We start from the raw sequence: 14,303 nt of genomic DNA, 5'->3' as shown, positions 1-14,303 counted from the left end.
GTCACTAGGTTTGATGTGTCACACATCAAACATAGCAATATTGCTAGCGACCTGTGGCATGTTAATAAAGGACTAACAGTGGTCGTTCCGCCTTTCATTAACTCATTCAAGTGCATACGGGCAATCCATTCGTTGTCAGAACGAATGTCCGCTGCTCCAGTGTGTACCCAGCTTAAGTTATTTGTGTTACAAGATAACTGAGTTCTTACTAATGACAAATGCTGGTCTGTAAATTAATGAGATTGGCGTCAAATGAAGTATTTTTATGGCTCCCGATAACACACTAGGATTTCTTCGGTTACAATTGAACCATAGCTAGCTATTTTATTTGACAAAATAAGACTTGAAGTGTTTTCAGTTATGTTTAAGATTTAATTTATCTCTAGCCAGGATCAAGAGTGTGGATTAACTTATATCGAAGTAGTTAATATTTAAAGGTTCCCTTCTCCCAGTATTCACCATTCTTCAGAAAAGATGGAGGCTGGGATTAGGCACATTTCAAGATTTATCTGAGGCATGTATTGGCAGTCTGTCAGTATACTCTCTTCCTGTACAAAGTTTTTCCAAACAGCCAGAGCTCCAGGAAGATAAATATACACACTGGTTTTACTTTGCTTGTTGCCAAATCTAAATTAAAAATGGTTGAAAGGGTGGAAAAAAAACCACACACGGAAGTTCTTTAGAACATGCAACCATAAAGATTTAGTAATTGTTACACCAAAAGCCTATTAACAGACCAGAGGAATACAGAAATTTTATTAACAATTCAGAATGTAAAAAAGTTAGCTTTGTAGTATGAACAAAAATAAATACATTTAAATAAATTGATTACCCAGAATTAACTTTATGGGCTCAAATTAGCAGATAACAGTTGTAATAATTAAGTTGTATTATAAGAAAGTTGGAAAATCTTTTCTTATATCACCTTCTATAAATAGCATCTTATACATTAAAGTTAAACCCAGATGTAAATAAGCATTACCCAATAGCCTTCTTGGAAAAAGCAGCCACAGCCTCAGAGATTCAGCAATTTGTTATTGTAGCACAGACAATATTATTAAACTGCAACTAATGAATGCCATTCAGGTTACTTGCTGATACACAATTAGAACGTGTCCATCAATCTAAAAAGGGACGGATGAGGCTGTTCAGTTCTTTAAATACAAGCCATCTGTAATTGCTTAATAACCAATTTAATTAAATAAATTTTACATAAAATCCCACTATTTCAATATACTAGCACTGTCTTGTACATTCTTCCTGGACTGCAGTAGTAATCAAAAAATCTGTTACTGTAGGCTCAAGTAACGAACAGGAGGTAGCAGCTTTGAGTGACCAACAGTGTCCTCTGCAAAATGAAATATCCAGATTTCACGGGACTCCGGCTCACATTTACCCATACTTTGATCATAAGGAACTTTAAGCAGAACATTGTGCTAGCAGACATTATCTGGCAGAGGGGATCCAGACTTTGGCATCTGTCTGCATGATTCCCTGGGGGCTGGAATGATTTAAAAGGAGGTTTGTTACATTATGTTACAATACTTCTAAGCAAGAGACCAGAATGGTCATAATACTGCAGTTACTTTAATTAATTGAGGTTTTAATACTTAGTCTGTAAACAAATTTAAAATAAGAGATATGGTAAGAACTTACCCTTGTTATCTCTATTTCTACGAAGTCCATAGGGTTCTACAGGATACCTTGGGTATAGGGAATGACGTCAGGCACCGGGCACCAAGTTTTTCATCCTCCCAGGATGCACTGGGGTCCCTCTCCTATACCCCACCTCAGAGCCTCAGGCACTCAGTTATAAGCCATAGGAGGAAAAAACAAAAACAAGAAATCACATTCTCACCAGAAGGAGACGGAAAAACCGGTGACCAGAACAAAGCCCATCTGCAGCACGGGTGCGACAGGGCGGGAGTCCTGTGGAACCCTATGGACTTCATAGAAAGAGATAACAAGGCTAAGTTCTTACCATATCTCTTATTTTCTACTGCAGGGTCCATAGGGTATCCAAAGGATACTGCTTTGGGATGTCCCAAAGCAGTATCCTTTAAGGGTGGGGACGCTCCTGTGCTGAAAGGAGAATCCGCCGCCCGAAGGAAGCATCCTGAGAGGCGTAGGTATCAAATGCATAATACCGTACAAAAGTATGGACAGGACTACGTGGCTGCCTTGCAAAGCTGAACCGCTGAGGCGCCACGTCGAGCTGCCCACGAAGGACCCACAGACCTAGTGGAATGAGCCCTAAACAGAAGATGAAACAGGAAGGCCTTCATGAACATAAGCTTCAGAAATAGCCAGGCGAATCCATCCTGCCAACGTTTGCTTAGTGGCAGGCCAACCCTTCTTCTGAAAGCCATAAAAAAGACAAACAGAGTCCAACTTCCTAAAAGCAGCAGTGCAGTCAACATAAAGTTTTAAGGCCTGCACCACATCTAAGGTGGCCTCACCAACCGAAAGTCCTATGAATTAAAAGGCCGGCACAATCATTTCCTCGTTGATATGGAAACTAGATACCACCTTCGGGAGAAAACCAGGACGAGTGCGAAGTACAGCCCTGAGTTTCTATGAAAATTGAATTGTGGGCTCTCATGTCTACCTCCATTTCTCAGAGACCCTTCTGGCCGAGGCAATGGCCAGAAGGAATACAGTCTTAATCGTAAGCCATTTCAAATCCACTGAGCCCAATGGTTCAAATGGCGGTCCTTGAAGAGCCCGTAGGACCACAGCCAGATCCCAAGGCACCACAGGTGGAACAAAGGGAGGCTGAATGCGTAGCACACCTTGCATAAAAGGTGCAGACATCAGAAAGCATAGCAATCCTACAATGAAACCATACTGACAGGGCAGATACCTGCACCTTCAGAGAAGCAAGGCGAAGACAGTGATCTAAGCCTGCCTGTAGGAAAGCCAATACTCTGGATAGCCGGAACACCCGAGGAGCATAGCCTCTAAGGCGACACCATTGAAAGAAAGTATGCCACACGAGCTCTTAGCATGGTGTTAACTACAGAGCTGGATAGACCCCTGGACCTCAAGAGGGCAGTCTCAATAGCTATGCCGTCAAAGACAGCTGACCCAGGTCCGGATGATGACAAGGACCATGAGATAACAGGTCCGGACGTTGAGGCAACAGCATTGGAGTGTCTACCGAGAGACTCTGAGGGTCTGGGTACCAGTGCCGTCTGGGCCACGCTGGAGCTATCAGCAGGAGCGTGCCGCCTTCTTGCTTGAATTTGCGTATCACTCGAGGAAGGAGGGAGAACTGAGGAAAGAGGTACGCATACTGGGAGGTCCACCTGACCGACAGGGCGTCCACTAAACAAGCCCTAGCGTCTCTTGTTCTTGACCCGAACACCGGCAGTTTGTTGTTGTGTCGGGAGGCCATGAGATCTATTTCTGGAAGGCCCCACCTATTCACCAGTAGCTGAAACACCTCAAGGTGAAGAGACCACTCTCCTGGATGCACATCTTGACTACAGAGAAAGTCTGCTTCCAGTTGAGGACTCCTGGTATGAACACTGCCAATATTGCAGTAAGATTGCCTTCCACCCAAGCTAGAATGCAGGACACCTGTCAGAGCCGCCTGACTGCAGGTCCCTCCCTGGCGGTTTATGTAAGCCACCGTGGTGGCATTGTCTGACTGTACCTGCACAGGTCTTCCATGCAGGACCTGTCTTGCTTGCTGGAGAGCCATGAACACATATTGGAAATTCGGGCTGTTTATAGAAAGAGCAGCTTCTGCCGACGTCCACCTTCCCTGGAAGAAGTAGTGAGGACCAGTCACTGCTCCACAGCCTCGGAGACTGGAGTCAGTCGTCAGAAGGACCCAGTCTGCAATCCAAAAGGGGAACCCCCTGTTCAGGTGAGCAGTCTGCAGCCACCAGGCCAGAGAGACAGGACGTACCTCCGGGGAAAGCACAGTTGTCTGTCTTTATCCACTGGGGCAACCCATTCCATCTGGAGAGGATCAACTTCTGCAGAGGTCTGGAGTGGAACTGGGCCAACTCCACCATGTCGAACAGACACCATGGAACCCAGTAACCTCATCGCCGAGTGATTAGACACCCGGCGACTCTGCGTTACAGGCAAAGGTTCGCATTTGCCTGCAGAGATCTTTTCCTCCGTCACAAAGATCCTCTGATGTTGGGAGTCCAACAGAGCTCCTAAATGGAGTATCCTCTGTGATGGCACCAGGGAGGACTTCTTCCAATTTATCAGCCAGCCGTGATTCTGTAACACAGACTGTCAATTGCAGATGGCACTGAAGTTTCTCTGGAGACTCCGCCAACAACAGGAGGTCGTCCAGATAGGGTAACAAGCGAACCCCCCTGCATCCACAGGTGAGCTGCCATAATTTTGGTAAACACTTGAGGAGCTGTGGCCAGACCAAAAAGGCAGAGCCTGAAACAGGTTTGCAGTGGTCAACGACCATTTCCAGAGGAAACGCTGGTGCGCTGAGACAATAGGGATATGCAGGTAAGCATGTGGGCCTAGCATGTGAGACGCACCCACTCACTGGAGCATGGCATAGCATCCAGCAGCTGGGATTAAAGTAGTCACTACTGTATTAGGATGGCGGGACAGTCCCATAATATATCCATTTTTTATCAGGATGTATGTAGATGCTAAAATGTAACACACAATAATTAAAGTGCTACAACTTTATTTTGTACATCTCTCATGTGAATAACACATAAACAAAATCAATTTTCTGTCATAGGGATAGATGTATGAAGGACTTAACCTGATGTTATGTCAAGATTATCTTAAACACACACATACTGCAGTACATATCCTAACCCACTGCTCCATGCTCCTTCCTCACTATCTACCCCATCTGTGTCGCCCCTGTCTGTCTGCCCTTCCCCTTTAGAATGTAAGCTCTAACGAGCAGGGCCCTCATCCCTCACGTGCTTCTCCTCCCCCTAGTTATAGTATAATTTACTCCTAAATCCCCACAATGACACCTAACACCTGGTTGCTCATGTCCTGCTGCTTGTTATGCAGCTATGTTTATAAACCATGTCCTTGTCCTACATTGTTTTGTATTACTATTAACTGTTTTCTTGTGTGCACATTTATGTACTGTGTAAGGCGCTGCGGAACCTTTGTGGCGCCATATAAATAAAGGATAATAATAATAATGATATTATTATTATTATTATCATTATTATTAATAATAATCCTGAATATTCAGCGACACCATGAAATCTCCAGGCTCCATCGCTAAGATGATGGTACGCAGAGTCGCCATCCTGAACCCTCCAAAATTTGTTGAGGGATTTGAGGTTGAGTATTGGCCGGTAGGACCCATTGGGTTTCTGTACCAGAAAAAGTTTGGAGTAATACCCCAATCCCCTCTGAGACAAAGGAACCGGCACTATGACCCCAGCCTGGAGCATAGAATGCAATACTTTCTGGAATGCCAGGGCCTTGTCCTGATTGGACTGAAGACCTGTGGTGAAAAACAGGCTGGGAGGCCTCCTGCCAGAAGGAGAGGGCGTACTCCTCAGAAACTACTTCTCTTACCCAAGTATCTGATGTGGTCAGACGTCAACACTGGGCTAATTGAAGAAGTCGGCCTACTACTTTGGGGTCACCCAAAGAGAGGCCCACCCAGTCAGGCTGAAGGCTTGTCATCTGACTTGGGAGCCGGACATCTGGTACTCCAAACCTGTTTTTTCGGCTTTGCAGTTCTTGGCTCCTGTCTGTCTCAGAAAGGACTGTACCTTGGACTTACCCTGGGTTCTGTAAGGCCAAAAAGGACGACGAACCCGACCCTGATGGCAGACATGCAGACTTGGCCGCCACCAGAGTAGTCACAATTTTGTCCAGATCAGGCCCCAATAGGCAAGCATTCCAAACCCCTTTTGGAATCTGCATCCGCCTTCCAAGAACGCAACCATAAGGAACGGCGAGCAGCCACTGCTGCAGAGGAGATCCTGGAAGCAAGGAGACCTATATCCAAGGCTGCCTCATTAATGTATGTAGCAGAGTCTCTCAGATTACCCACTAAATCCACCTGGTCAGGTGACGAGTCAGTGTCCAGAGACGCCTCCAAGCTATCAGCCCAGCACTCCATGGCTCTAGACACCCAGCACACGGCCATAGCCGGTCTGGACGCTCCCCCAGCAAGGGAATAAATGGACTTCAGGCATATTTCCACCTTGCGATCCGTAGCATCCTTTAAAGGAGGGCATGGGCAATGTAGCACTCATCACAAGGCGTGTGACATGAGTGCACTCGGAGGAGTTTCCCACTTTGAGAAATAATTATCCGCAAAAGGGTATGCAACGGCCAAACGTCTTTGAGGCTGGTACCGCTTACCCGGATTTTTTCACGCCTCCTGTAAATGGACCACTAGCAGACAAGATAGGGGAAACACAGTGGTATCACCCTTAATATCCTTAAAGAAGGCATATTTCGATTTAGTCACGGGAGGGAGGGGGTAGAGCTCATCCTCATCAAGAACTAGGGCCGTACAGACTGCAAATATAAAGGCCCAGTATGTATACCTTAGGCTCCGCCTCTCTTGTATGGAAAGTCTCCTGGTCAGAAAGGTCTAACATTTCACAGTCATCAGTCGACACATCTTGATCATACTGTGCAGGCTGGGACGGCAATGATGACTCCCCCTGTAAAACATCCAACAGGTGTTGCACCGTAGTGTACAGGGAACTAACTCACGCCGGCTCTTGAGCGACCTGAGGGAGAAAGATTGGGAGACTCTGGGTTACCACCAACTGTCTGGGGAACCCCTGTATGGGAGACGACACCATTGAGTGCTGTGAAAACCCCATCTGAGGCAACGCAGGAGTCGCCGCTAGCTGGCCCACAAGGGTTGCAAGTGCCTTAGCAAAACAAGCCCAGGGCGGCTCCTGCACAGGTGCAGTGACAGAAATCGTGCGTGACATTAAAAAAAAAAAACAAACAAAAAAAAAAAACACACCTTACATAGCCCCTCAGAATTTCCATCACCCTCCGCCAATGGTACACTTTGGCCACAGAGGAAAATCACGTTCACTGTCAGACATGAGCGAACAGAGCTGTATGTGACACCTCACAAAACACCGTGAGGTAATAACACCCTGCAACACCGCACCGCAAGGGCTTTAGCAGAGAGGAATAGGGATAATTAAAATGGCTGACAGTAGAAAATGAAAGCACAGACAGCAGTACTATCATTAAGTCACATACAATGCAGAATGACCCCGCACTATCAGCGCTGTGATCAACTACTCAGACTACAGAGCCTGGTAGGAAACAGCGCTGCATACACAGACCTTGCAGCGGAGGAGAGGTATGCAGGGGGGACCCGGACCACGATGCCACCGCCATTAGCGTCCAGCAGCGCTCTCCAAGTTAGACAAAATGGCCGCCAAGGAGCAGAAAGGAGGCGGACCTGGGGAAGGAGCACCTACACATAAGCCAGTCCAAAGTGGAAAGGACATGTGCAGCGGGGGAGGCGCCGGCTGCTGTGCAGGGAAGGCACGCTCCCCTGGCCTGCATTTAACCCCTAGGACGGCGGACATTTCTGCACAGCCATGGCCCGCTGTCCCAGGGGGGTAGTGGAAGCGCAGGATCAGTACCTGGCTCCACGCTGCGGCCAGTCCCCAGGGGGCCCCCTGCCTGGGGCTCAGGACTGTTGACCAGCGGGTACCCACCGCGGTACCACACCACTTACCTTGCCTCCGTAGATCCAGCCACAGTCCTGGTAACCAGGGTCACCGCTAGCTGTGACCCCAGTTACCAACCAGCATCCCCGGATTGGTACCGGCGGGGTGGAGGAGTGACAACATGAACGTCAGTACTGACTGTCCATGCTGTAAACAATGTGCAGCCACAGCTGCCCGAAGAAACTTAAGGGGCCTTAACAGACCCCCCCTCTGATACAGGTGCATCAGACTCCGAGTCGGGCACCAACGAATGCCTGAGGCTCGGGGGCAGGAGGAAAGGAGATGGACCCCAGTGCATCCTGGGAGGTTGAAAAACTTAACTCTGTGGTGCCCGATGCCTGAAGTCATCACCTATACCCAAGGTATCCTGTGGATACCCTATGGACTCTGCAGTAGAAAATAAACTTAAATAGAATTGATAAAATTCTAACATTAACAGTGTTTAATACCATGCACAGTACAGACGATTGTGTGCATCTGTGCAATATGCCCTTCTTAAATCGGTCTGATGAAACAAAACTAAAACAAACTGCACTTTTCATTTGAAACTGTCGAAAGTAAAATACTTTCGCCAACATTTATGCTAAATAATCTTATCAGGAGAAGGAACATACATGTATCTTAGATTGCATAGTGCGTGTGGATTGGTAAATACAGCTTGTTTGTAGAACGGCTGACAAGAGAGACAACTACCTTTACTTGCCTAAAGATTTTAATTTAGTCTGAGTAAATAAAGGAACTCCCACAAACTCTCTATACCCTGAAGTGTAAATACTTTCTAAATCCTTAAGTGTAAATACCAATTTACTTCATATCCTTTTGAATGTGTTACTTTGCATGTGTGACAAAACCTGGAGGTATTAATTATCATAATGACCAGAGCTGTAACTAAGGGTGTGTGACCGATGCCACACGCAGGGCTCTGTGGGCAGCACTGTTGCAGCCCCATGGCCCTTGCTTCAAGCTAGCAGGGTGCCTAGAATGTTACCCTGCAGACAGGCACACTGCTGTGATGCCATGTGATGCCATCGGAGCATCCTTTAAACACTCCAGACAGACACTCTGCAGTGTGTGCAGCCGATCTGGTGCTTCCTCAGGATGAGTCAAGTCAGCGCTTCTCATACTGGTGTTGCTGGCCCCACCCGCACCGCATGATGTTGGGTAATAAGGGGGTGGGCCAGCCTAGAGCGCATTTAAGCCCTGTTACAGCCATAGTAATGACCAACTGGTGGAAGCAGTATCACATATTAAAGGATCCAGATGGAGAGTTCCACAATCATATTCAAAAATCACATTGAGTTGGCTTACATGAGGATGTTGAACCAGGTTTTCCACCACTAAAGATGAATGCCTGACTACTGTATATGTAGTTCTAGACCTACTATTCTCTAACATGACAGCTTGTGTTTTCATGGCTTACAATGTAAACAGATTGCACTCCGAAGACTGGAAACTCAGCATTTCAAATATGATCCTACAATACCTTGTACTTCTTTTGAACTGCCAGACGATGAACCTTGTACTTCTTTTGAACTGCCAGACGATGAACCTTGTACTTCTTTTGAACTGCCAGACGATGAACCTTGTGCTTCTTTTGAACTGCTGGATGATGCTGTATCTGTGTCTATTGGTAGACCTACATACACTCCTCCATAATTCCTAAACCGGTAGGAAAAAATAAAAAATATATGTATTTAAGAAGACCTTGAACTGGACAGTAGTACTGATCAAAAAAAAAAAAAAAAATGAGATATGGTAAGAACTTACCCTTGTTATCTCTATTTCTACGAAGTCCATAGGGTTCCACAGGATACCTTGGGGTATAGGTGATGACGTCAGTCTTCAGGCACCACAGAGTTAAAGTTTTCAGCCTCCCAGGATGCATCTGGGTCCCTCTCCTATACCCCGCCCCCGGGCCAAGGCATCTCACTTACGTCACAAGCCATAGGCCGGAGGAGGAGAAGAAAGAGAGAGAAGAAAAAAATCTGGACACTCACAAGAATCACATTCTCACCATAGGGAGACGGAAAAAACGGTGACCAGAATAAAGCCCATCTGCAGTACAGGTGCGACAGGGCGGGAGTCCTGTGGAACCCTATGGACTTCGTAGAAATAGAGATAACAAGGGTAAGTTCTTACCATATCTCATATTTTCTACTTCAGGGTCCATAGGGTATCCACAGGATACCTTGGGGATGTCCCAAAGCAGTATCCTTTAAGGGTGGGGACGCTCCTGTGCTGAGAGGAGAATCCGCCGCCCGAAGGAAGCATCCTGAGAGGCAAAGGTGTCAAAAGCGTAATACCTCACAAAGGTATTGACAGAAGACTACGTAGCAGCCTTGCAGATCTGAACTGCAGAGGCACCACGTCTAGCTGCAAACGAAGGACCCACAGACCTAGTGGAATGAGCCCTCACCAAGGAGGGAACTGGAAGACCTTCATGAAGATAAGCTTCTGAAATTGCCATACGAATCCAGCCTGCCAAAGTCTACTTTGAAGCAGGCCAACCCTTTTTACGGAAGCCATAGAGGACAAACAAGGCATCCGACTTCCTAAAAGAAGAAGTGCGGTCAACATAAATTCTCAATGCCCGCACAACATCCCAAGTGGCGTCACCCACTGAAAGTCCAGGTGAATTGAAAGCCGGCACAACAATTTCTTCATTGATGTGAAAACTGGATACCACTTCTGGAAGGAATCGAGGACGAGTGCGAAGCACCGCCCTATTCCTATGAAAATTCAGAAAAGGGGGTCTACAAGAGAGAACCCCTAAATCCGACATCCGTCTGGCCGAGGCAATGGCCAGAAGGAATATGGTTTCAGCTGTAAGCCATTTAAAGTCCACTGAGTCCAGTGGTTCAAACGGCGGTCCCTAGAGAACTCTCAGGACCACAGCCCAATTCCAAGGCGCCACCGGTGGAACAAAAGGTGGCTGAATGCGAAGAACACCTCGCATAAAGGTGTGCACATCAGAGAGCGCAGCAATCCTACGATGAAACCAGACTGACAGGGCAGACACCTGCACTTTCAGAGAAGCCAGGCGAAGCCCATGATCCAGTCCAGCCTGTAGGAAAGCCAACACCCTAGACAGGCGGAACTCCCTAAGGGAATAACCTCTAGGTCTACATCACCGGAAGAAAGTATGCCACACACGATGGTAGATTCTTGCCGAGGAAGGTTTACAAGCTCTTAGTATGGTTTGCACCACGGAGCTAGAAAAACCCTCTGGACCTTAGCATGACCGTTTCAACAGCCACACCGAGTCAGGTCCGGGTGAAGACAAGGACCCTATGACAGCAGATTCGGTCGTAATGGTAACCTCAGAGGAACGTCTACTGACAGACTCTGGAGGTCGGAGAACCAGTGCCGTCTGGGCCACTCGGAAGCTATCAACAGTAGCGTACCTCCTTCTTGATTTGAATTTCCGTAATACCCGCGGAAGAAGGGAAAACGGAGGGAAAAGGTAGGCAAACTGGAACATCTACTAGACGGACAGGGCATACACCAGAGACGCCTTTTCGTCTCATGTTCGAGACCCGTACACCGGCAACTTGTTGTTGTGCCGGGACGCCATGAGGTCTATCTCTGGAAGACCCCACTTGTCCACCAGACTCCGAAAGACGTCCTGGTATAAAGACCACTCTCCCAGTTCCTCCTTGCTGGTTTAAATAGGCCACCGTGGTGGCGTTGTCCGACGGGACCTGCACAGGGTGACCCTGGAGAACCGGCTGTGCCCGCTGGAGAGCTCTTGACACCGCATGGAGCTCCAGAATGTTTATTGGAAGCTCCGCTACCGCCCGAGTCCACCTGCCCTGAAACAAGTGTGGACCCGTGACAGCTCCCCAGCACCGGAGACTGGCGTCCGTTGTTAACAGGACCCAGTTCGCCACCCAGAACGGGCGTCTGCAAACACCAGGTTAGAGACAGGCGAACATCCGGAGTGAGCCCCATCGTCTGGGACTTGAGACACTGAGGCAATCCATTCCATCTGGACCGGATCAATAGCAGCAGAGGTTTGGAGTGAAATTGGGCGTACTCCACCATGTCGAATACCGACACCATTGAGCCCAATAATCTCTTTGCCAAGTGTGTCGACACTCGACGACACTGCAGATAACTGCGCACCCTCAACTACAAAGCAAGGATCTTTTCCTCCGTCACAAAGATCCACTGCTGCCTGGAGTCCAATAAGGCCCCGAGGTGCAGGATCCTCTGAGACGGGGTGAGAGTGGACCTCTGCCAGTTTGTCAACCAGCCGTGACGTTGCAGTACCGCAATCGTCAGATCCAGATGGTGTAAAAGAAACTCTGGAGACCCCGCTATCAACAGGAGGTCGTCCAGATAAGGCAACAGTCGGACTCCCTGCGTCCGCAGGAGAGCCGCCATGACCTTGGTGAATACCCGTGGAGCAGTCACCAGGCCAAAAGGCAGTGCCCGGAACTGGAAATGTTCGTTGCAGATTGCCAATCTGAGGAACTGCTGATGGCGCAAAAATTAGGGACATGCAGGTAAGCGACCTGGATGTCCAATGACACCATGTAGTCCCCAGAATAATGGACCGCAGGGTCTCCATCCGAAACAGAGGCACCCTCAAGGACTTGCTGAGGGCCTTTAGGTTTAGTATTGAACGGTAAGACCCATTGGGTTTCTGCACCAAAAATAGAATGGAATAGAAACCCAAGCCCCTCTGGGAAATTGGAACATGCACTGCGACCAGCACCGGGCGAACTGAAGCAGGCGCCCCCCACTTTGGGGTCCCCCAAAAGGAGGCCTGGACCGTCAGGCCGCAGGTTTGTTATCTGACCTAGGAGCCGGACATCTGGAACTCCAGACCTGATTCTTGGGCTTGGACAATTTCTTGGCCCCAGCCTGCCGTGGACAGGACTGTACTTTAGGCCTACCTTGGGCCCTGTGAGGCCAAAAGGACGACCCACCAGCACTAGAAAGAATCGTAGCAGACAGAAGACATGCAGATTTTGCTGCTGCCAACGTAACTACAATTTTGTCCAGATCTGGACCAGACCTTCTAATCCCTTTTTGGAATCCGCGTCCGCTTTCCAAGAACGCAACCATAAGGTGCGACGAGCAGCCACGGCTGCAGAGGAGATCCTAGAGGTGAGCATACAAATATCTAAGGCCGCTTCATTAATGTAAGTGGCCGAGTCTCGGAGATTGCCCACCAACTCGGTCTGTTCAGCCGAACAGTCAGAGTCCAAAGACGCCTCCAAATTATCCGCCCAGCGCTCCATAGCTCTGGCTACCCAACACACGGCCAGAGCCGGTCTGGATGCTTCCCTGCAAGGGAATAAACGGCTTTGAGGCAGATCTCCACCTTGCGGTCAGTGACATCCTTCAAGGATGACATCGAAGGCATAGGCAATGTGGCACTTTTGACTAGGCGTGTGACATGTGAATCCACTTGCGTAGGGGATTCCCGCTTAGAAAAATAATTGACCGCAAACGGATACGCCACGGCTAAGCGTCTCTGGGGCTGAAACCGTTTACCTGGATTTTTCCACGCCTCCTCTAAATGATCCACTAATTGATCAGAAAGAGGGAACACCGTAGCCTCACCCTTAATATCCTTAAAACGGCATATATGAATGTGGCCACCAAAGGATCAATATCCTCAATAACTAAAGCCGAGCGGACCGCTCGAATAAGACCAGGGATATACACCTTGGACTTAGCGTCCGGCTCTTTGGTACGGAGAGGTTCTTGGTCAGATAGATCCAGAATCTCCCCATGATCTGACGTCTCATCGTCATCCCCATAAGGAGCAGATAAAGACGCCACCGGCCGTTATGAGGCCGCAACACAGACTCCCCCTGTAAAACATCGGACAAATGCTGAACCGATGTAGTTAAGAGTATTAACCCACGCAGGCTCCGGAGAAACCTGGGAAGGGACAGGGAGACTGTGGGGTACCATCAATTGTCTCGGGAACTCCTGCATGGGTGACGACACCACTGACTGCTGGGACAAACCCGTCTGGGTAAACGCAGGTGGCGGAGCTAGCTGGCCCACAAGGGTTGTAAGCGCCTTAGCGAAACAAGCCCAGGGAGGTTCCTGTACCGGGACCATAATCGGCCGTGACAGTGCCAGGCACTGGGGGCATAACCCCTCCGCGTTACCCTCCCCCTCCGCTATTGGTACCTTACATTTAGTACACATGAGCTGGAGAGGAAAATCAGTCTCAGACATGATGGTAAGTATGTGACACTCACACCTATACGTATTGGTATAGTGTGAATAACACCCTGCACACCGCGCACCGCAAGGGCTTTGAGCAGAGCAAGATCAGGGACAGTAATAAAGCTGACAGTAGAAAGTGAAAGTACAGACAGCAGGCTAGCAGTTCAGTCACATACAATGCAGAAGAAACAAATCCCTGCACTATTAGCGCTGATTCTCAACTACTCAGACCCTCAGGCTGGTAGGACTCAGCGCTGCATACACTGACCTGTGACAAACAGAGGAGAGGTATGCTGGGGGACCCAGACCGCAATGCCACCGCTCACAGGCTTCCAGCAGTGTTCACCATGCTTTAAAGATGGCCACCGAGGAGCAGAAGATGAAGGAGGCCGGCCTGGGGAGGACAGCTGACACACTGTG

General features: G+C 48.4%; 1 protein-coding gene across 2 annotated transcripts in view; it reads right to left on the bottom strand.

The window, feature by feature from the left end:
• Positions 1–728: 728 nt before the first annotated feature.
• The window catches only part of CUNH12orf75 (chromosome unknown C12orf75 homolog), a 54,583-nt gene continuing 41,008 nt past the window's right edge, over positions 729–14,303 (bottom strand). For both annotated transcript variants that reach the window (XM_088453628.1, XM_088453638.1), the window contains exons 4-5: positions 9,172–9,347; positions 729–1,501 (exon numbers count right to left, since the gene is read on the bottom strand). In XM_088453628.1, coding sequence (XP_088309754.1) covers positions 1,437–1,501; positions 9,172–9,347 — 241 coding nt within the window. In that variant the 3' untranslated portion in view covers positions 729–1,436. The remainder of the gene's footprint in view (positions 1,502–9,171; positions 9,348–14,303) is intronic.

The sequence above is a fragment of the Taudactylus pleione genome, unplaced genomic scaffold, assembly GCF_031769625.1.
Source record: "Taudactylus pleione unplaced genomic scaffold, aTauple2 ptg000040l, whole genome shotgun sequence".
NCBI lineage: Eukaryota > Metazoa > Chordata > Amphibia > Anura > Myobatrachidae > Taudactylus > Taudactylus pleione.
Note: the sequence above shows the minus strand (reverse complement) of the source record. Positions and strands in the feature narration are given on the sequence as shown.